Source organism: Onychostruthus taczanowskii, unplaced genomic scaffold (assembly GCF_017590055.1).
Source record: "Onychostruthus taczanowskii isolate IOZ18803 unplaced genomic scaffold, ASM1759005v1 scaffold16, whole genome shotgun sequence".
Classification (NCBI taxonomy): Eukaryota; Metazoa; Chordata; class Aves; order Passeriformes; family Passeridae; genus Onychostruthus; species Onychostruthus taczanowskii.
In genome coordinates, this window is record NW_024498795.1 from 5,508,697 (window position 1) to 5,535,452 (window position 26,756).

A 26,756-nucleotide genomic window follows, 5' to 3' on the forward strand; every position below is an offset into this window, starting at 1 on the left:
TGACTAGTAAGTTGCTCAGCTACTAGCAACACTTCTACTCCCTTTTTGCATTTGTTCCCATGATGCTTCTCCTATGCGTGTAGTGCTTTACATTATGGTTCCACAAAGCAGACTTAAGAAAGATTTAATAACTGTTATTACATGTGAAGTAAATATCAAATGTTTTAGAAAATATATATTTGAAGAATAACAGATGTGTGGTTACTACACTTTTGGCAACCTTCAATAAGTATGTTTTTCATAGTAAATAGTTATTTCAGGGATAGAGAAAGGAACTTTTGAGCACCAGTTTCTTAGTAAAATGAAATTATCTTTATAAAAATGAAATACTTTTCTGTATCAAAGACACGAGTTTTGTTTGGTTGATAGCTTTAATCTTATTCTAAAATTGTTATTTTCATGGTATGCAAAAACTTGATATTAATTAGAAGATATATATATATATATATATATGTATGTATATGTATATACATATATATATATATATATATATATATATATATATATATATACAAAATTAGGTGACTTCTACCCTGTGTAATGCTAATAAGACCTCTCTGCACCATACTTAGGACAGCATCTTTGTAGAAAGTGCACCAACAGTATCCCAGACTCTCTATAATGTAATGCTGAGGGTGGTCGGCAATGAAAGCTGCTCCTGTTCATAAAATACTGTGTATTGAGTTGTGAGCTTGTTATGCTTTTTGTAATCCTTTTACTGTTTCTGAAAAATGAAAGGGTAGTTGGAGATTGCTAGCTCTCACAGTGAAAGGAAAGGGTAAGCAGATAAGAGTGGGGAAGGGAATAAGACTCCCAAGGAAAAAGAAAAAGACTTGAGGGTTTCTATATCAAGGCTAGAGTTTGGATATGAAGATTGTCTCCTATTAAGATAGATTTCAGATCTTCTATGTACCTCAGTAATTCCTCTGACTACTCTCCTTAGCACAGGTGATCAGGAGGACACTTTGCATTGTTTATATTTGAAGAAAAGTAAATGAAGCAGCCCTGTTTGCTGGTAGGGAGACACAGCTAACACGGGTGACGCCAGGAGCAAGTTAGCTGTCATCGCTGAGGGAAGCATTTTTGTTCCTACACTGATCTCTGAGAGCAGACGGATGTCTGCTTTTGCAGCTGCTCCACATATGCCCCTGCTCAGTCTAGCCAAAAATACTGTGTATGTCTTCGCTACCCCTTGCAGAGACTGAGAACTCAATTTCCGAAACCACTCGTGACATGCGGTGAGCGCTGGAATCCAGATGCATCAGAGGCACTTCCAAAGCGCCTCCTTCCAGGTTTAGGTTGCTAATTATGAACCTACTGGTGAGCTGTTTTCTCTCTTTCCCCATGCTTGCTTGGATATTTGATTGGTGCTTGGCCAGAGTTTCTCTGGGTGACAGGAATAAACAGAAAGGAGAGAATATCACTAGATTCTATAAACATTCAGTATGCACAGTTCTGGCTTGGAAATCAAAATACCATATGGTTTTCCAAAGTGACGTCCCCCTCTTCTCCCCATGCTCTTTGGTGATTTAGTGTAAAGAATAAATTATATGCTTGAAATATAAAGTCTTATCCTGATATCATGCTCCATTATTTCAAGCCTTTCTTCACATACAGCTGAATCCTATAGTCCTTTCTTGGGCAAGGCTCCCATTTACATCATTTTGGGAGCATTGCCTCAGCCAGGGGCTGCATGAGGCTGTATGGTCTCATCCTTGAGAGGTTGTTTTAAAGGAAAGAGTGCAGTTTGAATGCGTTTCACAAATATTGAATAATTTGAGAAGACAAGGGAAAATGGGTGCAGTGGTGCAATCAAAGGGACATGGGAAAGCCCTGTCAGGCACATCTTTCACCATTTTGGAAAACAAAGCTATGTTAGTCTGTAAAGTTGTTTTGGTTTCCTGTCCTTCAAGGCATGTAAGCAAGTGCCTAATTTTTCAGTGCCCAGTGCCTTACTTTGGCAGGGTTCTCTTCCACACCATACCATTCTGGATGTGCTTCAAATCAGAGAAATTAGATTAATTGATGGCTTATTCTTTCTGTTCTTAATATATGATGCCCATCACACTTTTGTAGGAGTTAATGAATGTGAATTTATTCTGCAGTTTTGAATATTCTATGGTTACGTGTGCTATTTGAATAATATGGCAGATAAATGTAACATAAGGAGCCTAAAGACAGAACCAGTTCCACACATTCCCTTGGGAGAATGTGAACAAAAGAGCAGTTTATTGCTTGTAACACAAGTGTTGTCTTCTGGGTGGTTTCTCTACCATTTCTCTGCCTGCTCAAACATGAGGGCCTCATCCTCAACCTCAAACTGCTTTTAGGGTTTTTAGGATTGAGGTTCAGAGATCCCCAAAGCCTGTAGCTCCAGCAACACTGGTGCCATGCAGAAGGCGCAACAAGAGGTGCTGCACCAACTCTGAGCCCTCCACACCTTTCTCATCTAGGCCAAACATGGTACTGGCTACCTCAGCCTCAGCCCCAGGCTGCCAAACCTAAGTAGTAGGTAGGGATCTGGAGGCAGAGAACTACATCAGAAAGGCTTACTCATATCCTTCCAGACATAACACTGCACTTCTTTTCTCGGGGTGTGATGAACAGCAGATGATGGGGCTTCCCACATTTGTCCACTTGTGTCCAGGCAAAGGGCAGCACAGGGTGCTGAGTCCTGGGAAGACAGGGGGACTGAGGTTGCTTTAATTTAATTCAATTCTCAAAGCTTCTCTCTTTTTGTTACTTCGTGGCGGCCAGGACTGTGGAATTTATGCATGTGTGTGCTGAAGTATTTGTCTTGTTTATAGTGTAGGAAATGGGGAAGAAATGTGTTTTCAGTTTTATTTGATGTATTCTGCATGCCTGAGGTTCTATCTTAAATTGAGTTTTCTTCGCTGCTCTGACAAAAAGCAAGACTTTGAAATAAAAGTCTGAGTTACAGAGAAAGCCAAAATAAAAATTGAATTGTATTTGCAAAGAAAAAAAAATGTTTGAGAAGATACGAAGAAAACTAAAGGAGCTTTTTTTTTCACCAACACTGTGTCAAATGAAATCTTTCAGCCCATATTAAATAGTGAAATAGAAACAATTTAAACCTTGTTTTAAATCAGTCTAACTTACCTTGGATTTTATTCCAGTGTTGACCTTTGTTCTAGTGTTGCTGTGTGTAGTCATTTCAGTGTGCTCCCTCTGATTCCCTGCTGCAAACAATACTGTGTGTTGGGCATGCTGTAGTAGCCTATGAAGAAATTCTGGGAATAGTTCAAAGCTGCATCCGTCAAGGGAGATTTGGACTGGACATTAGGGAGCATTTCTTTACCAAGAGGCTGGTCAAACTCTGGAACAGGCTTCCTAGAGAGGCGTTGATGCCCCATGTTTGCAGTGATTGTCAGCCTGCCAGAGTCATTTGGACAATGCCCTTAATAACATGCTTTAAATTTTGGTGGTTGAACAGTAAGATGAGATGACCATTGCAGCTCCCTTCCAATTCAAATCCTCTCCTCTCCTCTCCTCTCCTCTCCTCTCCTCTCCTCTCCTGTCTCCTCATACTTTTTAAACTTAAGCTAGAAGAAAAGCTGTTTTTTGACAGATGTAATTTTCATAAGTTTTGTGATATACTACCCTAGCTTTTGCATAATAAACACTACTAGGAAGCTAGTAACCATGATGCAGAATATTTTTAATATATTGCTAGTGATGGTTTTGTAGCCTTTGTGTAGCATACCTGTGAAAGACTGTAAAAAAAAAATTTACCAAGGGAGACTTTTTAAATAGAAGCTTTTCAGATGATTACCACAGGGCTAAAAACACTTAGACCAGTAATTGCTTCCTTACTTGTGGGATTTTCTCAAAGTTGTCCTTAAGAAAAAGTGATAAAACTATCACAAAATATGTAAACATTCACTAAAGTAACTTCATTTGTTTTGAGCAGATTGAAGAGATTTTTTGGGTTTTAACCCCCCATCTTTATGTTTAAATGGCTGTCTTAATGGTAACATAAACAATCTCTACCTAAAATAATTATAGTATTCATGGCTATTCTCTAGTGTGCATCACTGTAATATGCCAAGAAAGTTTCTCTGGTTTGATTGCAGCTACTTTGACATCTTATTTTTAAACAACGTAGAAAGCAGCAATGTGAATTTTCTAAATGTCTGAACACACAGTCCTTAGTTATATAAGCAACTCAGTAGATTTCAAAGATATGTCTCACAAGAGAGAATGTTATGGAACCAAGGCAAAAAATCATTGTTAGTGGTATAAATAAATAAACTATTTTTTAGGGAATATAGTCAATTTTGTACAATTTAGAGAATTCTAAACTCTCTTAGAGAGAATTCAAGTATTAAAAATCCAAGGTACACATCACACTGGGTAGTCCAGAGGAAAATCATATTGTTTTACAAATAAAGCACACTTGTGTGAAGACTGGTTTTAATCCTCTGCCCATACAGGCTGAAGTTCAAGAAGCCACTCACTTGTGGGAAGCAGGACAATCCTCCTTCCTGTTCAGCCTCCTGTGCACCCACAGAGAGAGCTGGTGTGCAAACATCCTGGAGGCAAATGAATCTCTTAATTGTGTGACATGCCTGTGATGAATCTAAAATTCAGCTGTGTGTAGATGAGAAGATGAGAAGCAGAGTATTGTTATTAACTGCAAGATGCTTTATGAATAAGAAGGTTTCCTTTTCTCCTTTTTTTTTTTTTTTTTTTTTTTTTTTTTTTTGCAAGATGCTTCAGAGTAGTGTTATTAACTTTTTCTCCTTTTTTTTTTTTTTTTTTTTTTTTTTTTTTTAATGAACTTGGAGAAGTCCATCAAACAAACCTGAAGCTTGAAACTCATTTATTTATCAGTATGGCTGAAGTTTCCTAACATACACCATAGTGTTTCCCTGACAGTAGAGCAAAGGTGTGCTTAGAAGCCAAGCCAAATACCTTTATGAAACACTTTCCAATGCTTCCAACACTGTGGATAGCTTTTGGGAAAATGAATAATTTGATAGGGCAGGACAAAAGAGGGATTAATATGGATTTATCCCATCCTTCCAGTCTTAAAATTGCTCTCTGCTGGAATAGTTTGGACCAAAACAGAAGTTAAAATTTAACACTGCATGTGAGAAGGTGTTTGGTATTAGATACATTCTACTGAAGATACCAAAGATATGTATATTTCAGTATGTAATGTTGTTTGGTAAGAAACAAAAAATATTTCTTTCTTTTTCCTTGCTACATTGGTTTCTTCTTTTGCAGATATGAAGATACATTCCCTGAAATATTTTTTTGGGCTTTTCAGCTGTTTTTTAACTTGAAGTAAAAAACAAGTAAAGATTGGATGCCAAAAATAATCATGAATACCTTCAAAGTGGAATGATTTAAGATATTTATTTATCTCCTGACTTCTAACATTTAAGAGTGAAGTCGTTTCACATTTCACAGCTTCTCTTCATAGCTGTAAGGGCTGTAAATGAATGTGTGTATCTTTGTAAGGAAGTGTTGGTGACTGTCGTGGTCACATGGCTACAGAAGGTGAACATTTAGGAAAATTTTGCATCCCCAGTGAAGCTTTTGAAACTATCAAAGTGATATTTGAGCTTTGAAGGACTCTTCTGCAACACTCATAGCATAACTCCATCTCAGTCTAGAAGGTGAATGGCTTTAAGCTACCTTTTCTCCAGCATGCCAGCCTGATTTCTGCACTGTGAGAGTGGATCAAGAGACTGTCAGAGATCTGATCCTGTACCATGCAGACAGCCAAGCTTCCAGGGTAGGAACAGCAGTGCAGATTTTATATTTGTTCCACATTGCTCTGCAAACAGCAGCATATCTGTCATCTTCTGCATCTGGCATAACTCTTTCCTTTCCCTCCCACTGTCACTGCAGTGTCATAACATTTCTTTCTTTTTGATTCAGCATGTAAAAAACTACTTCGGTTACTTTTTATTTATTTACAGTCTTCCTGTAGCTTTAGTGTATGTGTGTGTTTGCCATCCGACTGCATCCCACTGCTATGTGATGACATTGGCAAGTGATTGCACAACCAAAAGATAAATTGCTGCAGCAGATGCAGTTGTGAATGAGCAATCAAATCAGCTGTAACTTTTAAATTATAAACTCATCAGTGAAGAGGATAAAGCATGCAAATGCAAAAAATGAGGATAAAATGTCATACAAAGATATAATGATAAAGCCTGGTGTAATGAAAAGGTGAAAGAACACATTTTTGGGTTCTGTCACACTGGTTTTGCACATTAATTTCATAATTTTCTTTTGGCTAACAGAGTGGGGTTTTTAAAGTAAAAATTTGATTTTTTTTAAAGTAAAATACCTATTTAGCTGCTCTAAATACCTATTAGTGTATTAAATGACACTCATCCTGATACACTAGTTACAGCAACCCCACTGTGCACAAGTCTTAAAATGTATTTCAAGAGTGGCCAAATGCTCCTTTTTGAGAGCTCTGGAGATATTCAGAGTGACTAGAGAACTTGGAGAAATAGAATCAAGTACATGAATGGCTTTTCTACGTGTCCAAAGAAAGTAGCTGAGTGAACAGAAAATTCTAGCAGACTTTGTGTTACACAGGAAGATTAGTATTAGATGTTCTGGGCAAATGGTGAGCTAATGTGAAATAGCAGTGTAAAGTGGTGAATAGTTGATCAGAAAAAAATAGAGGAAATTAGTGAGGTTTCTTTCTTTCTTTCAGAAAATAACATTTGTGTTGAAAAAGTAATCTAGCCCTGGAAGACAGCTCCACAGGATAGGGTTTTTCCCATTTTTTTAACATGAATAAATGTTCTGTACTGACTCTTCCAAGCAGCTAGTAAATATTCATTTCCATATGCATATGATAAGAAAAGTGGAATAGAGGTGAACACTCTGAGTTCACTGGGGAGTTTTGTGGTCTCTGCACAATGTCAGAACACAAAGGAATATATGCTTTTATTGTGGAACCTAGATGAATTATGGGAATTTACTGAGAAGCCAAGTTTTCCCTTCATGGACTACCATTCAGAGGAGAAAAAGACATGTGGGAGGAAAGCGTTGCAGGGCTTGATGCTCACATCTGCTCCAGTTCAGTGCTGCTAGAAATTGGATCAGTCAGCCCCCATATTTCATTTCCTTCAGTAATCTTGACCAATAATTTATAATTGGTATCAGCTGATCATCTGGCTCTCTCTTTCCATAACAAAATGAGTGAGCAAAGAACTTTATCCTTCTCTTTATGTCTGAGATGGTAAAACTTTGAAACACAAAAATCTCTATTAATTTTTAATGAAGTCTCCCAAACATCCTTTTAGTCAATCTTATTTTGTTATTGCTGTTATGCCTTGGTTTTTTTTGGAAATTGCTGTAGGAATCCACATGAGTCAAGATACAACTTTGTCAATCACAATATCATTATGATTTTTTTTATGTGTTACAACAGCTTTGTTCAAGGCTGAATTCCAGGTGAAGGCGCTTGGAGAGAACCTCTGGAGAGCAATTGCTGAATCAGAAATAACACAAGTGCTGCTACATTCGTTTGCAAATTCATGCACATAGACCAGGCCTTCAACTGCAGATGATCCCTCAGTCCTGTCTCTGCTCTAAAACTTCCTCTGGTAATGTTGGTCACGTGGAGAAGTGCAGTTTCAACAGAATGAGTCAGGGAGGCTTTTTTATGCCATTCCCATTCCTCAGTCTTTGGGAAATGTATAGGCTCTAACTTAGCAGCTTCATTTTTGTGCATGTTTTGGGAATATTGATGGCCCTTTCAGTTTCTTTGAGGAGAAAGAGGATGATTCTTCTTGTTAGCATGATCAGCCAGAGGTCTGAAGCCAAATAAGTAAATGGATTATTTTAAGGTAGAGCTCATTCTAGTCTATGGCAGGAAGATGGCAATAATTAAAATTAGTGGCCTCAGAAAAAAAGTAAGAGACTGTGGTGCACTCACTGTTTCCCCCTGTATGCAGTGTCAGCGCAGCCTCACCTTGAGCACTATCTGCAGTTGTCGGCCCCACAATTTAAGAAGGATGCTAAAGTCATTTTCTGGAAGAGGGCAACAAAGCTGGTGGAAGGGCTGGAAGCCATGTCCTGTGAGGAGTGTCTGAGGACTGTGGCCTTGTCAGCCACTCAGAGGCATCAGGACAATTCATTTAATAAGATGCATTAACTTTTGGTCAGCCCTGAGGTGGTCAGGAAGACGGATGAGAAGATCACTGTAAGACCCCTCCACCTGAGCTGTTCTGTTCTATGATTTTCTGTTTTACTTGGAGACTTAGATTTTCGAGAGAGAGAACTGTGGAAGGAGGTCAATCAATCTAGCAAATGTTGGCAGTGCACAGTATGTCTGTTTTTATTCTGATACTTCTCTGCCAGCCTCTGCCACAGGGGTGTTATATTGACTGCACATTTATGACAGGAGAATTCCCAAATCACATGATGGCAGCTTATAATCTTTTTTATGTGACACTAGTGGTTAAACAAGCAAAAGGGCTTAATAATGTGTCCAGGTGAGCCTTAGATAAAACTAGAGAGACAAATAAGAGATCATGAGTCTCAGGGATGTAAATCAAATATGTAAATTTACTTTCTGCTAACAACTACAGCATATGTGCAATCAGCAACACAATGAGATTAAAGGGAAATAAAGCCTGAAGGATTCTTTTTAATAACTTAACAAGAAAATTATTAATTTTTACCACATTGGAAGCAAAAGCTGAAAAATGTGTGATTATCGCTCTGCTATTTCTTACAGCATGCTACAGTAGTCTAGGTGCTTTGCAAAGAGAAGAGTAACCTCATGTCACTACAGACTAAGAGATGCTGAAGTGTCATGGAATGGAAGGAAATGATGACAGAGCAGTCTTTACTTGAGGTTTCATCATTACTGTTACATTTGGTACCTCAGATATGTCCTCATTGCTAACTGCAAGGGAGGAGAAAATACCTCTGTGCTTGGACAATTTCCATGTAGAATCCTTGTGCCTCTGAAACCTGTCATTATGTCATGTTGATCTGATGGTCTGGGCTGCCTCAGCACTGGCATAAGGTCCTTTTAGAAGTTGTCTCCATTCAGGATGAATCTTATTTATCCAATTGTTTGTGTTCAGTTTTCAGGTTGCTTGTTTCCTACCACCCCTTGTGCTTATTTTCTTTTCAGCTAAATGAATTTCAGCTAACTTTTCTCATGCCATTTAACCTAGGGATTCAAAGAAAAGGAACATCTGATAGAAGATATTTTATGGCCTGTGCTGTTTGAGCACTTGAGTTGTGAGACTGTTGTCAGTGTTTTTCTTGGCACAGCCCAGCCTCCTGCAGTACAGTGGTAGCTGGGAGCAGTACAGTGGTAAACCCACCAGCAGCACAATGTGAGCCAGTCTTTGTTTTAATCTGGAGAGCAATCAGCATTGCAATCAGCATCCAAAAAACTCTCTAGGATGCATGCTTAACAGTTTCCTTTGTGCTTTATTTTGTTTTTGTTGGGTTTTGTTCATGAGTAATCATGTGAGATCTCCAAATAGTGACTGGCACGCAAAACAGAAAGGAGCCTGTGGCTGGTGGAGAAGGAACATATCATGTGCCACGTCTGACCAGCCTGCTGCAGTGTGCTCACACCTGGCACCCAGCCAGCCTGGAGCCCTTCACTTCAGCTCCTTTTTGCCCAGTTTGGATCTGAGCAATCCTGGTTTGTCCAATGCTAAGTTAAGGTGAGAGCCTCTCACACTGGTAAAACACTTCCACAGTTGCCTCCTGCACCTGAGAGAGGTCTTTGGTGGTCACCCGTCCAGCCATTGAGCGGATGGCATCAAGCAGTGCAGGGGACTAGTCCTATCCCCTCCCACATGGATGGTGGGGTGTTTGCCACCCAGAGATTGTGTTATAGGCTCCATTTACAGAAAAATTAGTAGGAACATCTAACGGCATTGAGAGATTCAGTTTGCCACTGATTTCTAGTCCACTTCTCTTTTGATTGACACTGTAGAAATTAACAAAGTACACAAGTGGGATGAATCAGTATGTTTTATTTGGACAGTTTTAATGGAAGTCAGCAGAGGAGTGAGGAGGGATACTGTACACATGCCTCTGATGGCTGGAGCCTGCTTCCAGCAATGTCCATGTGCTCTTGCCTCTAAACCACTGGGGTTTTCAGGCAGGTGGTGATGAGAAAGGTTTGATGTTGCTTTCTGTCCTGTCATGCTTGATGCTGTGAAGAAAATGATGGGCATGTCCAGAGCAGGCAGGGTAGACTGGGAGCTGTTTCATATGGAAAAATTGAGGGTGAATGGTCCCATCCCAGCAAACAGTCACTTGGTTGGTTTTAAATTAGGAATGGGTCTTGTGGGACAGAAGGGTCTCCTATGCAAACACTAAAGTGCAGTGGGCACTCCAGATTGAACCACTGGTAGTTGTGTGCTTTTTCTCTGTATTGGAGATAATTTGGCTTTGTAAAATGGCAGTAATTTACAATGCTGGTTGCTGTAATTGAGGGAAATACTATTCCCTCCTCATCTGCAGCTGACTGGAAAATCTAGATGTGTCTTTTACTTTCTGTGAGTATGATATATGCTGGCAACAGAATGAAATGAAAAGTAGTTTGAAGTGATGATCTGTTCATGCACCAACTAGAGTATGAAAACTGTGGAGAGAGGGAGAAAATATGTTTTGAAATAATCACAGAATGTCAGGCTGCTTCAGATTGTCAGTACTTTCTTTTAGTCAGGACTATTGTGGAACATATGGATATCTGTACGCCTTTATGCAAACACTTTGCTGCCAGTTACCAAATATTTATGAGCATTATGGACACATTTAACTGGGAATGTTTTGCAGAGATCAATGAATACTGAATTAGTATTCATTGATCTCTGCAAAATCTCTGCTTAAGCTAAATCCTTACACAATGAGTACATACGTAAGAAGTCTCTGTGAGAAGTGTTCAAAGTGCACACAGAGAGTTTCTTTGAAGAGTTAAGACCAAAATTCACTTATAGCTGAGGTGTCCTCAAATCTCTTCTGCTCACTTTGGCTCTGCCTCCATCTAGGATCACATTCCCATTTTGACCCAAAATAATTTGTGTAGCGGATGGACTTGTCATTTCCACCGCTGTGCTGTGGGGCTGGCACGCACAGCGCCATGGGTGTGGAGGGGATTTCATTCCCTTCCTCTTGGCTGTGCAGCACATTTGGAGCTGTGGGACACGGGCAAAGCGAGCTGAGTGTTGTGCTGTCACGAGTCTGGCAGCAGTGCAGCTGAGTGCTTTGCGTGATAGCTGAAGATCCCTGCTCAAGTTTAAATCTTCTGTGTGCTGCCCTGAGCAAGCTGGAGCTTGCCCTTTATTAGGAGATCAATGAACAAAAAGAAACAATAGGTGCTTTAGAAAGAGAAGAATTGCCACAAACCAATGTTTTACTTGTTGCACATATCCATAATTTCTTAATGTTGAATGTTTTATGCAAGCAACGAGGCACCAAAATCTTGGCAATGTACCTTAAGTTTCAAATAGCTGCTCGCTCTCTCTGCATACGGTGTTTGGAAAGCAAATGTTTGGTTAATACGTGGTTAAGCACTTTTGCAATACAGAGTGTGTCTTCGTTGCAAGGTATCTTTCCTGAAAAAGCAAAGTGTACTTTTGGGTTTTGAATCCGTGCAGACATAGTTTGTAAGCAGTGATTTAGATTTTGCAAATACTTCAGGAGCCCTTTGAACTTGTATGTTGGGTAGGTCAGTGCATGCTAAATATTTTTATAAGTAGTTTTCTATGCATTTTTGCTTCCCTCTTCCTCCCACACATTTACTTTGCAAGACCAATATTCTCTGAAAATGCAACTTCAGGTATTTTGGGTAAAACACATGCCACGCTCTGCATGAGCTGAAAGGACCATCATATTAGGGCTGTGCAGGAGAGAGAACACTGCACATGCACAGCACTGTGGGTGTTAATATTTCAGAGTTTGTATTTTGTTTTTGTGATATATTTTATTTTCAATTTGTTGGTGAGCAAGGAGAGGTCTAAGGGCAGTGCTCAGCAGCTTGTAAACTTTACCCACAGCACAGGTTTGCCCTGAATGTGGTGGCAAGGTTGCCATGTGAACCAACATCATAGAAAACTTGTCTTTTGAGCCAGCAGGGACAAGTATGGACAAGTATGAGTATCAACTGTGAGCATCCTATGTTCACTGAAGTGCTGGTTGTGGCTCAGACAGGGTCTGCAATCATCAGACTTAGAGTAAAGTGGGAGTTTTGCAGGAGAGTAAGTATGGGATCAAACAATTCATCCTTATTTCAAACTGAGAGAGGATAAGCAGCCTCTTATCTAGCTTCTAGCTGCAACCATTCCCAACACCCTCTTCCAACAGCAAGGATCAGCAGGCACACCTCTAAGGCCATCTGGTTAGTAGTCTTTGGAGTTTCCACTATTTTTGGATCAGAGAGGATACCAGTGATGAACAAATGAGTCATTGACAGTACTGCGTAGCACCCCTGAAGTACTGCCAGTCCATGTTTCCAGGGGTCCATGCTTACGATTCTTGGGTCTGTTTTACTTGCAAACTTAATGATTACAGTTGCAGAGGAAGCCCAAGGGGATTCAGCTGTAAGCATCTACAGCTGTGCATTAATTACCCTGAAATATTAGATCCAGTTAGAACTATCAGATGTTTCGCAGTCAGCAAGCAGATGAATGGAAATTATTAGTATCTGTGCATCTCTTCCTTAGTTTATCACTTGCTAACTATTAATACAGTATTACCTCTTTTGTTTTATTAAATTAATTAAAAAATAAAGAGATGCTATAGAAAACCCCTGAGGGGACAGGAGGAAAGATGCATGCATGTATGGAAAGATGCAGTATGCATAAGTAAGATTTCTGATAACTTTTTAAAACTGCAATAAACAATAACCTTTAAAATACTTTGTTTACTGAGTATCCAATATAAAATCAAGCTTTTTACATTTCCTTAATCTGGAAGCATTATCTTATTTATTGTCTAACATGAGCTTAACATTGTGATACATTGCTGAATTAATTTTAGTTCTTTTTAAGAAGGGCTGGTTGTTCTTTCCCATTTTTGTTTATTTGTAACAAAATAGTAAATATTTAAAGTTGGAGACTGTTGGTGCTCATTTTATATGTGGACTATTTTATACATTATGCATGGTGTCTCACATGTGTGTTACTATATATTTTTCTTTTTATGAATTGAAAACATTGCTGCTCTAATTCTAATAGTTCTGCTGCCTTTCTGGTTTTATTCTGTAAATCTGAAATAAATAGGAAGTCAGAGTGTCTGCCATTCTAAAGTAACGAAATCAGGCCAGGTTTGGCAGTATTAACACTTCACTGTTCACCAAAGCTTTGTACATTCAGTAGGAGATGAGTGATTTTAATTTGTGAGTAACAGTTATTGTAGAAAGGCAAAAAGTGACAATTTTCTTTTAAGAAAACAGAAATGCTGATTTCTACAGCTCCAAACAAGAATGTAATATTTCATTATTATTGCATTTGTTTGACTACCAGTAAGCGTACATGAAGTAAGAAAACGGTTTTAACATGTGTATCCCCAGCTACCTCTACTCTCAATGCAGATATAGTAGGAAATTTTGCTCAGTTTCTTGAACAGCAGAGAAATGCAGGAAGAGACCAGGGTCACACTGTCCTAGGAAAATTCTGTATATGCACAGAAAATACAGATGAACCCTTTGTAAAGTAGTAAATTTAAAGTATTCAGCTGAAATCGGCAGGGGAACACATCTGATGAGGAAACTGCCGTATTAGGAGTCTGTTGATATGATAAAACAGTTTCACATATTGACAGAAAAGTCAATGAAGTTCCTTTTGTCCTACAAAAGTTATTTTTGTTACAGAGGAACTCTTGCAACCCTAACTGTAGTAGTCCCTTCTCTAAAAAATTGTGTGCAATTTGATTTCTTTGGTCAAGGAAAAGTAATAAACCATTTCAAACCCCTAATCCATTGTGTGTGTCTGTGCATCTATGCTGTTTTCTTCTGCATCCTGTTAGAAAGAAGGAAAAACTAAAGCTGCCATTTACTGTAATTGCACTGCAGAATATGCTTCTGGCTGAGTTATAAGCTTCAGTCACTGGTATCTATTACAACTAAAGCTGCCCTGTAGGTAAATTATTTTGTTTAAGTGAATAAATTATGCTTTACCAGCTGTAGATCAAAGGCTACGACCAATTCATTGAACACCATGAGATTCTTGCAGGGATTAAAAAAAAGGCTGTTGTTGTAGGAGATCTGAATAGGTTTCCTGTTCTCCTGTTTAGCTTCGAAGTTGGAAAGCCTCTTTTGGGGGAAAGAGCACAATGTATAGACTGTTATCAAATGCAAAATATGACCGTGTGTGAATGCGCAAATAAAGTGAGAAATGTTTGTGGAATGATGGCAGTATTTGCCATTCTTTTTTGTATTGCCAGAGATAACAAGTGGGAATAACTGATTTTTGTTTTAGCTTTTGCTGTGAAAAACTGGGGAGCAAATTACTTGGGGTTGAATGAAGCAGTTTATTATTCTGCTTTACAGGAGAATATACATGTCTCTACTTTCAAGTGTTCTTTTGTTTCCTTTTTAATTATCACACCGAGGTAAATTTGTTTTCCTTTTCATGGGGAAGTGGGGACAGCATACATTTGCAACTGGTTTCGCTGAATAAACTATTCATGTGGAGAATTTTTCCCCACTCTGTGGTTAGGTATCACTGTTCAGACTCTCTGTTTCTAGCCTGAGCTGTACGTTACATCTCTCACAACAACACACTAAATGATTTATTTTGAAAGATCAGAAGCACTTGGTTTGGAAAGAAATGTGAGCTGCACCAAGGCAGGGCTCCTGCAGGGGTCTCCTCTTGGTCTGGGGAGTGGGATATGCAAAGGAATACTCAGCATGGCTCCATGGGAGTACAATGTGAGGAAGGAGAGCCTGGTGCAACTAAGAAGTGCTGGCACTTGAAAGCTGCCACTTTTTAATTTATACACATGTGAGTGGTCGAATCTGAAGGACTTTAGAAGTGATGCAAAATTAATTTTTGATTTCCAATTAATTAAGAAACCAGATCCATGTAAAGAAAAAATATCACTTACAGAAGTGATGCATTAAATTTTAGCTTTCATATATTTTAGATTCTGTACTGCCTGAGTGTGTGACTCTGAACTTCACATAAAGTGTTAGGAAGCTCTCTTCACAGGGTAGTTAGACAAAACTAAGGACACCACTGCAGCTTTAGGCTCAAGAAGTACAAACAACAGCGAATTGAGGAAAGCAATCTAGGAGGATGGGACTTCATAACCTGAAGCTGTAATTGGACAATTGACCCCAATATGCAAATGGACCAAGATGTATAAAAGTGTCTAAATTAGTGACTGGTCATCCACCTTGCATCCATCTTGGGTCCATCTTGGGTCTGTCTTGGGCAGAGCCACAGCCGGGCTCTTGGGCTGCCCAAGGTGTATCCTTTGAAGGCCTTTTAATAATAAATACCTGCTTTAACTCTGTCTAGCCTCTGTTCCAGGTCAGCCTCTTTAGGCATCACAATGATCAGGATTATTGAAAAAAAGTTCATTAACATTATTATGAAAGCCATGTACACTGGTTTTGGGAAAAAGATTCATTAAACATTTACTTTTTACCTCTTTCTGCTGAAGTGCAGCCTGGGCTCATCTTCAGTGACGTTAAGAGCCACTGTCCTGCAAAAAGAGTGGGGGGCTCATGTCAAGCCTAGATTTTCTGGAATGTTAACAAGAGTGGCCGTGCTCACATAGGCCAGTTGAGTCTACAGCATGCTGTGCTGGTACCAGTGGCACAAGAAACAAGCAAGCAGTCCAGCAAGGACTTTGCCATCTAACTCTTTTGCAAGCCTTTCAATTACTTTTTTTTTCCCTCTGTTTCAGGACAACTGAAAGCTATTAGCGAAATATTTTCAAGCTACTTAGCTGCCATACAGTGCAAGACCATTCAGGGTTAAGATGTTGAAACAAACTTTAAAGCCAGCTTTCTGATCACTGACCTTATTCCCACTTTGAGCATATGTTATTTTGCAAGATACACATCAGTGGAAAAGCTGGGTCAGCAGGGCAGCAGTGATGGAAATGCTGGATTTGATCGTGGCCGTATGAGCAGACCCACACAGTTCTCGACAGTGGTAGTATTGTAATCACATTAAAGACTTTTTTGATAGTCCAGGCCTGCATTTAATCACAACAGTTGCAGGTAACTCCTTCACAAAGTTTATTTTAGGCTTCAAAGCCGTGATGAAGAAAGGCCAGAGCTGACCTCTTTCTTTGCATCTATAAAACAACCTGTTTGGTTTTCTACCAGTTCAGACTGTGAAGACCTTGTGCACTCATCTATGCCCAAGGAAATACACAGATGCCTCACCTGTCCTCAGAACTGATTATAGACGTAAAGCCCTATAAAAAATAAAATTGGAACTGCATATTTAAAATGCCTTAACTTCACACTTTCAATTAATTATGATTATATCCTTTAATTAATAGCTGAGAGTTTAATGTGTGCATTCAGCAGCTTAATAAAAAGTTTGTTGTGCCACTAATCCTAAATCCAGGCTCTCCTTTTTAACAATGAACCAAATTCAGACACCACATCCAAATCCAGAAAGTGGTATTTCCTAGTATAAGCATTTAAATCTGCACAATGAAACAGTGCAGTTTTTTTCCTACATAAAATTCATCATGCTTTACAGACCTTTTAGAGCAGAAGAAAGTCTTCCTTGGCAGGGATTGAACACTTTAATTAGCATTTAAATATTTGTACTTAAATACCCCAAAATGTATTCAGGTAGTCTGTTGAATAAAATGTATTAACAGTAAACATAATAAAACATGTTAAAATATTAAAGACTTTCTGGTTATTCTGCGGGGTGCCAGGAAGAAGGGTTGGGGCTAACTTAAGGGTGGACATCCTTGGTGAACTTGGATGTTGTTGTCTTTGCAAGGAATGCTGGTAAAAGGATCGTGCTTCATACAGATGGATTTTCTAGGTACTCAGCTGAAATCTTTCATGTTGAATTTGGAGGTTATTCCTATATTGTTCTCAAAAAATTGATTCAGAATTGGGTTAATCAAAATGCTAAGTATCACTAAAGTATGTATGTGCAAGCTCACAGCAAATAATCATTTATTCTGTACTTCTGGAGAGCAAAAATATCTGTCTGTCTAGAGTTCCTCGACCATTTTCATATTTCCCATATTGCAAAGATTTCTTATTACTTACGGTTTGGGGTTCTTTCCTTGCCTTGAGCTTACTTTCTGTTCCAGTTGAAAATGCCATTAGAAGTAACAAATGTTTCTTTGTTTTTTGTTGTTTTTTTCATCCCATGCAGTGTGAAAGGAGCAGATGCTGGGAACGTGATCAGACTATTTGTACCAGACATTGGGATGTTCATTGCTAGTCTGACAATATGGCTCATCTGCCGCAACGTGTTTCAGAAGCCGATAACCGAGGATGCAGCACAGTGCAACATGCAGTTTGAAAACGAGGAGATGGTATCAAATACACTTTTCTATCTGTATGGCTTTTAGTGATCTTTGACATTCCTGTATTCTGAAATGTTTCATGAGCACTGGCTATGTTGAGTAGTAAACTTTCTTTCAGGAAATGAAATTATTGGTTTTAAAGTGGAAAATCTAAAGTCATTATGTTGAAAAAACAAAGCAGAATATGAAAAGTGGTAGATATGCTACAGGATTTTTCAAATAATGTTGAGTTAAGAAACAATCATGACAGTCCATCACAAGTTGTTCTTTACCAGAGCTGCTAGTTTAATCGGACGAGGTTGTTCTGCTACATAAAGTACTCTGTTTCTTGGATAGCATTCCTATTTCCAAATTTCTTATCCAAGTATAACAGCAGCATCTGAGTGATTATCAAAAATTACTCTTAAAGAATGGAAGAGAGACTGTGTATTGAGCTCATGGAAAGAGTTATCTAAAACTTTGGTCATGCTGAGTGAGATTGAGAATGATTTGGCTTAGCTGGAAGTGTTGATGTGTTTTCTGTGTCTTTTACTAGTGGGGAGAAGAGTAGCAGAGATACCGAAAAATCCACAGAAAGAGGAAAACAATTTTGTAATAAAAAGCCACAATGGGAATTCGGGCCAGGGTGCAGAGAAATTCCTACTACTAATCTTAACATGTTTTTTATCAGACTGTCTAGCATGGCTTGGGGCACATTTTCTGTCTTCTTTTACATATGAGTGGAATGTTTTTTCTTTACTTTCAAAACACCATTTTCAGGGGAGACAATTTCAACTTGCTCATTTCAAATAGAAATTGAACCTTGAAGTGAGTGAAATATTTAGGGGGATCAGTTGCCCATTTTGGTGCCACTATATAGAGTAAAAGAGGCCTCTCTGCATGTTGCCAGGTTGTCTGGATTGTGGCAGTGCCAGAAGCTGGTCAAGTTTCTAGCACATGAGAGATCAATATCAGAACTGTGCTTTATACTCAGTTGCAGTTGGAATTCTTATGGGCTCTCCTGGCAGCTGAGGATTGCCTGAAGGTTGCAGCTTTTTAACTTCACATTGGAGGATATGGAGGGTTTGGTTTGATGTGCGTATGCAAAGCTTTGTGTCTCCTGGAACATGGTTTTATCAGCTTTAAATCTCCTTTATCGTTGAAGCTGTGCAAAATGGATTTTGCAGCAGGCTAGAACCCTGGGCTATGCCCATAAAATGAAAGAAGTGTGGCTTATTAGCATGGTTTGTGTTCAGCTCTCCTCTTAAATGAATTTTATTTTACCAAAGTGAGCTCCAACAGACTTCTTTGGTGCTCTTGATCTTCTGACGAGAAAGTATTCACAAGCACAAAACAGGAGTAATCTGATGGCAGAGACTCAGAAGAAAGATGGGCATAGTTTGGTTCCTCTGAAACCAGATGGTAATGTTTAGATATTCATGTTTTCTTTGGTTCAGAGGTGAGCCTGAGCCTGGGGTCTGCGTCAAAGGGAGCTCAGTGTCCTGGGAAGGATGGGTGCTGTCTTCCAGGCTGGGTTCAATAGCCATTTCCCTCCAGTGCAAGGGAAGAACTGGGATAACAAACGCTAATTGCATGGCACAGAGTGTAGCTTTATATTGGGCTGGTCCTGGACTGGCTACCTCAATGCCAAGGCAAGAGTATTCCATAAGGGAAGAAGGTGGGAGAGAAGAAAACTCTGACTGCAGAGAAATATGAATACTGGGCAAATAGAAATATGTGTAAATATGTTTTTCTTCTTCACGTTAAAACCCAGTGAATATTATTTATGTTCTGTAAACTGCATGTATTGCAGAATATTTAGTGAACACAGCAGCTGTGTTTAGATTTAGTGACACCCAAAGCTCTATCACAGGCATTTTTTAAAAAAAGGGATAATATTTTCTGTTATGTGAGGGGATTCCAAATACTTTAAGGAATTCTGCCCTTCACAACCAAAATGATGAATTTGCATCAGAGTAATCTACTAGCTTTTTAAAGATTGAGTGAAATGGAGAGTGGAAAATCAAATACCTATTCAATACTTTTTTCCAAACTTCAGTTTTCTCTTTCTAGGTGTCTGCACTTAACATCCTGGAATCATTTCTGCTAGTTAGGAGGAGGAGGAAGAAGCAGCTGAATCTGCAAGGAATATGTATTTGGCAGGACTGACTAAAAGAAACCTAATGCATATGCAGATTGGGCCACTGAGTGTCTGAATTTGGGAGAATGTTAGCATAGTGTAAAATGAGTCCAAACTGTGTAGGTTTCACATAATTTTCATTTCTTTCTTGAATTCTAGAGTACACTGGAAAAGGGAAGACTTAGTAAGTGACCAGTTCTTTGAATTCTGCATGAGCTGACTGATGCCTGTAGTTCTGCGTTGGTGCAGCTCGTTACTGAGGCTGTAACTCCACTGAATTAGAAAACACAAACTGAGCAACAACTGTCCTACAAAAAGACACCTCAGAAAAAAATGCTGAGCTTGGTATTGTACCTCCAAGTGAAATAGTCCTGGGTTTGTTAAACCAATCCTGTAGGTAATTCTAGAGTTGAAGAGCTGCTGCTGAGAGTTCCTGCCACCAGCCCTCAGAAATTTGTGGTAGGAGATTTTAAGATTGCATCAGCTGATTTAAACAGCCTTAGCAGAACCTTTAGAGAGGTAACTTTTGAGGTTGATAGATGCCCAACCACAGATGGTTCTATAAATCAAGTACTTCCAAGCCAAAGCAGTGTCTTGCAGCTTTACCTTCTTGCATTAAATTATTTACATTGAATGATTCCCAGATGTCTTTGCTTTGTAAGAGAGTGAAATACTATCAAAGTAGGTTTAATTAAAAAAGAAAGGTTAATCTATTTGCTCCTTCCAGCATTTCTGTATAGGTAAACCTGTTAAATAATTGGTTTAACACTGCTGTAATTAACCTTTTCAAAGGTCTGTGTGAGCCCATCACATTTCAGTTGATATATGGGCATATGTTGTAAAAATGCCTCCAGTTGAGCAGCAGTTTATGTGCTGTATTTTTGGTGTGGCAGTAGCCTTGAGAAACCAGCCATGATGGATCAGATTGCTTTTGGATTGAGATGCAATTCAAAACAAGAAAAAGTATCAGAATCCAAATAAAGAACAACAAGGATTTGTTGAAAAATGGATGTCTTTCTCCATTACACTGCATCCAACATGATGCAGTGTAAAGGGAAACAGATCTCCATCAGAAAAGTTTATTCTACAGAACAGAACTGAGGGAGGAGGCTCTAAGGCAGTGAGACTCTCAATTATTTGTAAGTAACGCTATCCCAGGAATAAGCAAAGAGTGTGGTTTTAATTAACAGTGAGTCATGGAGTAGGAAGGTCTGCCAGATACCAGGCTGCAGGCCAACTCATTACCACCCCTAAATGGTTGCTCACTTGGAGCAAAAGTGTCTGCAGGCCCTTTTTATTAGGGCCCAGGAAATTTAAAGCAGGTGAATTCAGCTGGAGACAGGCCCGGGCTGCAAATGCCGAAAAGCACAATGCCAGTCACAAGGTGTGAAAGGTGGAAGAAAATAAGAAACAACAGTTAACTCCCAGCTGAAGCTGAAAGCACGACATTTTTGATTTGGAGCAGATGGCGGTTTATGTGTCAAAATGCAAATACAGTATATACAGTCTGATAGGTATTAGAAAGGAAGTAGCCTTTTCTTGAGATTATGGATGAATTGCTTAATGTTTTAAGTGACAGTGACAGAAAGGAAAACCCTTCTGCAATTCCATAACTTAAACTTTAGAAGAGGTGTTGATCTTACTTGAAAAGAAACCTGTTGTAATCTTCAATGCATCTTCCTCATAAAGCACTTGCTGCCTTGCCCATTGAAGTTCATTTCTCATGCATGATGTTCTAGAAAGCAAATAGGACCATTAGGTCCTTACTTTGTCTCATAATCTGGGGCAAGCTTGATCCCAAAGCTACCACCCATCCTCTTTTCTGCAGCAGTCAGAGATTTGTTTGGGATTTCAAAAGAGAAAAAAAAAGAGAAAAAAAAAAGGAAATAGAGGATTTTTTAAAAAATAAACTAAAGTTTGAGAAGAACGTGGGGAGAGTTTGGCCTGGAGTCAAGATACTGGGCAGGAATTGGGAGGACCATCATGGTTCTCACTTTGGCCACGAACTTGGTTTGTGTCCTCAAGTCTATTACTTCATCTGTCTCTCAGCTCCTGTGTCCTTGGGCACACAGAAGCACTAAAATGCTTGGTTTCCCAGCTTTGTCCATCTAAACAGTGACAGGCTGTTTGTCTTCTACATGCATTGAGAGCTCTCACTTGCTCCATGTCCCCAAGTGTAGCTGCAGTACATTCCATGCAGGACAGAACAGACAGGCTCCGAGAATGTCCAATACCTTGTCCAAAGACATTCTAGCATAGGAATTACACTTTTAGACCAGTATCCTTATCCTGAAAGTAGCTGGCCCCTGCTGGATAAGGACAACTGCAAATAAGAAAATACCCTTCTGCAATACTACAGTTTATCCTGATCTCTCCTAGTGTGAGAATGACTTTAGTCCTAAAGCATGTGGATTCAAATCCCTTCCAAAAAAAAGTTGTTTATAATTATAGCTACTCTGAATAATCCTTGTTAAACATATAATTACCCAGACTCTTTTAAAACCTCATTAATTTCTGGGCTTCAGTGGTATCATGAAGCAAGGACTTTCACAATTTAGTAAGTGCTCTTGATTTTATTTTGAGTTTAACACTATTTAATTTTATGGAAGGTCCCTTGTATTACATGTAATTAATTAGAGTGAGGTGGTGTAAGAGAAATCAAATGTATTTATTATCTTCTATATTTGACCTTTAAAGGCTAAGCAATATCTGGGGTTTTTTTTTAAATTTCTTTTGTCATTTTAATTAGGTTTTTTTTTTTTTTTTAAATAAACTATAGTTTTGCAATATTCTTTTGAGATGCAGAGATTATCAGTTCCTCAGCATTTCAGGTTAGGTCTTACTGTTGATTTAAATGATATTATGACATTGATTATTAGGTTCAGAGATTTTAGGTTTGAGCAATTCTATCAACATATCACCTACCTGAATGTCCTACATAAGTGAAGTGAAAAGCTCTGAGAAAGGTCTGATGTCCCAGTCTTTGCAGTGGCATTTTTCTTGCCTTCACATGTAATCTGCCTTAAGCAGTTTACAGTGGTGTCCATGACCCCGTCTACAGGACCTGCCCATTTTTCTTGAAGCCTGTGATAGATATATTTCTCCTTAGATGATTTATTGCTTTGTGTTTGTGTCTTAATTTAATTAGATTTTAGCAGTATCAAAAGTTCGCCTGACTTGATTAGTGGTCATTGACATGGGATGCTTTGGCCCCAGGTTCTCTAAACATCTTCTTCCCATATGCAACACCTCTTTCAATATGTGCTTCTCTTCTGAGATAGAAAATTATTGCTATTGTGGGAAATATTATGGAAAAAGAACTTCTTAGAGAGGGCTGGAATGTTTTGGCTTGTTTGAGCTTCCTAATGATGCCTCTATTATTATTATTTTTTTTTTCTTATTGCCTGTATTAAGCACAGCACTAGCTTACTCTTTCTAATTGGTTATTAATGTTTCTCTGATTCTGACCTCTGGAGAACTGGTCAAACCCACTTGGTCTTTGTGTGCTTTGAACATGGTATAAACAGGATTTTAAACTTTTTTTTTTCTGCAGTTTTAAGAGTAGATGAGGCTCCCTTATCTCTTTGCTTGTGATGTTTGCAGTGGTGAAGTTTGCCAGACCTTACACAGCTGCCTCCCTCAGTAACAATTCTAATGCATCTCATCTTAACAAGGGTCAAAAGTTTACAAGTTACATTAGCTCCTTGGTTTGATGCACATGTCTTTGGATAAGTCTTAACACAAACACGTAATTATACTACAGCAGGCTGCAGATACATGGTGTTCCATAGTGCACTGTTTTACCGAAGGCTGTCAGCCTGCTGGGCAGGAAACTTCGGTGTGCACCTGTCCTGTTCTGGGCAGAAACGCGACACGGATGCAATTCTTCTTGTGGCAGCTCTTCACTGGGCTTACTAACAGTTCTCCCTTCCAAATTTTGAGATACAGAGTTATTAACCAAGAGATTAAAATCCTGGAATACTAGTGCCTTTGGACGGCCTAAGTGATGAATAACACAGCAGGAGAAGGAATCCCTTGGCTCACGGAATTCAGTCTGCTGTTACTGCAGGCAGCTGTATCACACAACTCCCTCTGGAAGGTAGAATGCACCATCTTGAAAACAGGGCAGTTTTCCTTCATCCCATTGTTTCAGAAATGATCCTGTTCTGTAATTTTGCTTTTCTAGTGGTTAGAAAACATCTGATTTATATTGCACATGTACTCATAGCTACCTTATAACCTTTTTAGTTCTTCTGCTCTTTTGCTTCAATATAATGTTTCCTTCTCTAGAATTAATTTCTCTGATTAGGAGAAAAAACATCTTTCTTTAAGGTTGTTCTGCAAGAGAGAAGACAAGTGACTTTGGATCCTCTTGAGGATTAGACATCACATTCTCCTATTCATCCCAGTAGTCTGAGGTTCTTAAGCGTGGTACTGGAGAAGTATCCAAGTCACTCTGGTTTGCAAATAACAGCACCATGGTTGGGTATTTATTCTCCTTCTTAGCAAGATGCATACTGGTACAGTAGGTGTATTTCTTGGGCCAGGAATTACTCCACATAGGTGCAGTGCATACCTGCTCTATCTCAGTTAACTGCATTGTGCCTTGTAGTCATAACCCAACTCTTCCTATTTCCTTTCCATTTAAAAAGTGTTTAATTGTCTCAGGCCAAACCACTAAACTCTGCCTCATGCTTGAGAGAGGAAAACTCAAAAGAGTTTTCCTCTCTTTTGCATTTGGCTTCTGTGCCAAACTTGTGAAGCTGAGATGTGAAACTGTATTTCAATATTGGCCCAGTGAGTTGTGTGCTGAAATCACTCAGTGTTTGCTCAGATGTGATGGGTACTTTGGGAAGTGAAATAATCTCTGGATCTCTCAGTACAATATCTATTGTATACAGGATTTAATGAGTTGCCTTCCTGTTATCCTGATTCAGAACAGTGCTTGTCTTTATTAATTTATTTTGAATTTCCTTTGACTCGCTAAATGCTTCTGTCCTTATGTGCTTCCAGTAAATAGCTGATCCTTTTCTTTTTTGTAACGAGTTACTCTTTCCCACAGGAGATTTTACTGTGGAGGTGTATGTATGGCATTTATTACTGCAAACACACTGAAAGTTATTCCTGATCTACATCTATCTTTCTGTGTGGGCCTTTAACCCAAGATTTAGCACACTTAAGATGTATCAGTGATAAAATTTTTCAGTAATATCTAAATAACTTAAAGTTAATTTATTATTTTCTTTTCAGTGATTCAGCTGAGTAATATAAGTTATTAAAATAAACTCTTTAAATTCCGAGATGAATCTATCTCATTAATGTCATACCTTCCAAAATGTTCACTGCAGTCCCACAATTGATTAGCTCAGCTCATTTAGCAGGGCCTTCCCCTGAAGTCACAGTTTCCATTTTCTATCCCAGCTTGCAGCCCGCAGCCTCCTCTCCATGCCCACTCCCTTGTTTGGGTAGGCTGGTGCTCCCCTCTGCCTTTCTGTAGATCCCATGTACCTCACGTAGGATGACCCTAAAGATACTGTTGCTAAGCAGCCCCATCTGTGTAGGAATCAAGTTTAGTGACACGTGGGGATCGTTTATGTGGAAATGCTTGAATCCATTCTGTGGCAGGAAAAGCAAGGACGGCCACTTCTCACATGCTGATGCTTTCAGAGCAGTGGAGTTTTATGCTTTCTTGCAAAATTGAAAATTCAATAAATGATTCTGTTAACATGGTTTAGTATTGACCACAGGTTGAAACTACAGTCATTTATATCACATTAAGGGCTTGCAGTTCCTCTGATGGTAAAAGAAGTAGCAGTTCAGTTTCTTTTCCAGCTTTTTTGCTCACAGCTGGGTCTGTCTAAGGAATATTGTGTTATTTTGATTGTTTTTTCTATATTCACTTGCATGTGTGGTTCTTCTAAAAGCAAGTAAGTAATTAAGTCTTCCTACTGCTGCAACTATCTTATATTTGAAGATAAAGGCTGAAGATCTTTTTTAAGGGGGGAAGAGGATTTTTAGAGCAAACTTATTAGTACGAACTCAGTCATGTTATGATAGGTTGACTGCAGTCACTAAGTGACTACAGAGGCAATTTAACTAAGCGTGAGAGGAGAGAGTCTCCTTCTATTGTTCTGCTGGTAAAATTGAATCAAGTAGCTTTCCTCAGATAATTCCTAAACCAAACTCTTCATTACAGGAGTTTTTTGAAATGGGAAGTCCAGAAACCTGGGCCTCATGGTTTTAACAGACTTAGATATGTGACAAATCATATCTGTGTTACTCTATCACAGGTATGGAATAAAAATCTCTGTTTAGAGGTAAAGAGGCAGTTCTCAGTGGTGATATCTTGAGAGAATCACACTTTTACAGTGGCAGTGTCAGCAGGATGGTGTGCTTGTGAGTCCCAGGGCACCCAAACTATGAGGCAGCATGAAGACAATCCAACTCTCTTGAGAGAATCTGGTGTGGCTATCAGCAGCAGGGGTTAGAAGTCTGTGCTGAGGTCTGGAATGCTACAGCTAGAAAAGTGTAACTCTTCTCTATTTCCTGGTACTGGCTAGGAGTCTCAAAATACTGAAAAGAGGCTATTTGTACAACATTTATGAGCCAAGTATAATGAAGAAGCACCTGAACCCCCACAGGAACTTACTCTTGTGAGCTTAGCAGTGCATGCTTGAGAGGTCCCAATAATTAATGCAATGTATTCAGCAGGATGGGAGTTGTGAGACTTGCATCCCCTTAGGTGTAATAATTCTGGCTAATTAAATGTTCTTGCTGTCAGTATTTCAATTTTTGAAGGGTTTCATTTGTGTCCCCTCTAGAATTGAAAAGTCAATAAATGATCAAATTTGTGTTTACAGACACAATACTATTAAAAGTAGGTACAAAGCAAGGAGCGCTCTGAAGCAAAAATGGAGTTTAGGTTAGAGTTAAGGCTTCCTGTTAGTAAATACATCTCTGGGACTAGAGGATATCTCTGTGCAGTAGTGTTTATACTGTACCAGATGAAACATTTAAAAGTTGGATGTTGAAAAAGCAGCCCCCAAAGTAGCTAATGGACATTCTGGCCTGGCCACAAGAGCAGCTGCCATAGCTGCCACAGGAGCTGTACTGTTTCCTTGCCTGTTCTCTATCTCAGTTTGGC

The 26,756-nt window shown here is 39.0% G+C and overlaps 1 protein-coding gene across 1 annotated transcript in view; it reads left to right on the forward strand.

The window, feature by feature from the left end:
• PIEZO2 (piezo type mechanosensitive ion channel component 2) overlaps positions 1-26,756 on the forward strand; it is a 288,279-nt gene that overhangs the window by 138,816 nt on the left and 122,707 nt on the right. The window contains exon 5 of the mRNA XM_041399290.1: positions 17,340-17,502. Coding sequence (XP_041255224.1) covers positions 17,340-17,502 — 163 coding nt within the window. The remainder of the gene's footprint in view (positions 1-17,339; positions 17,503-26,756) is intronic.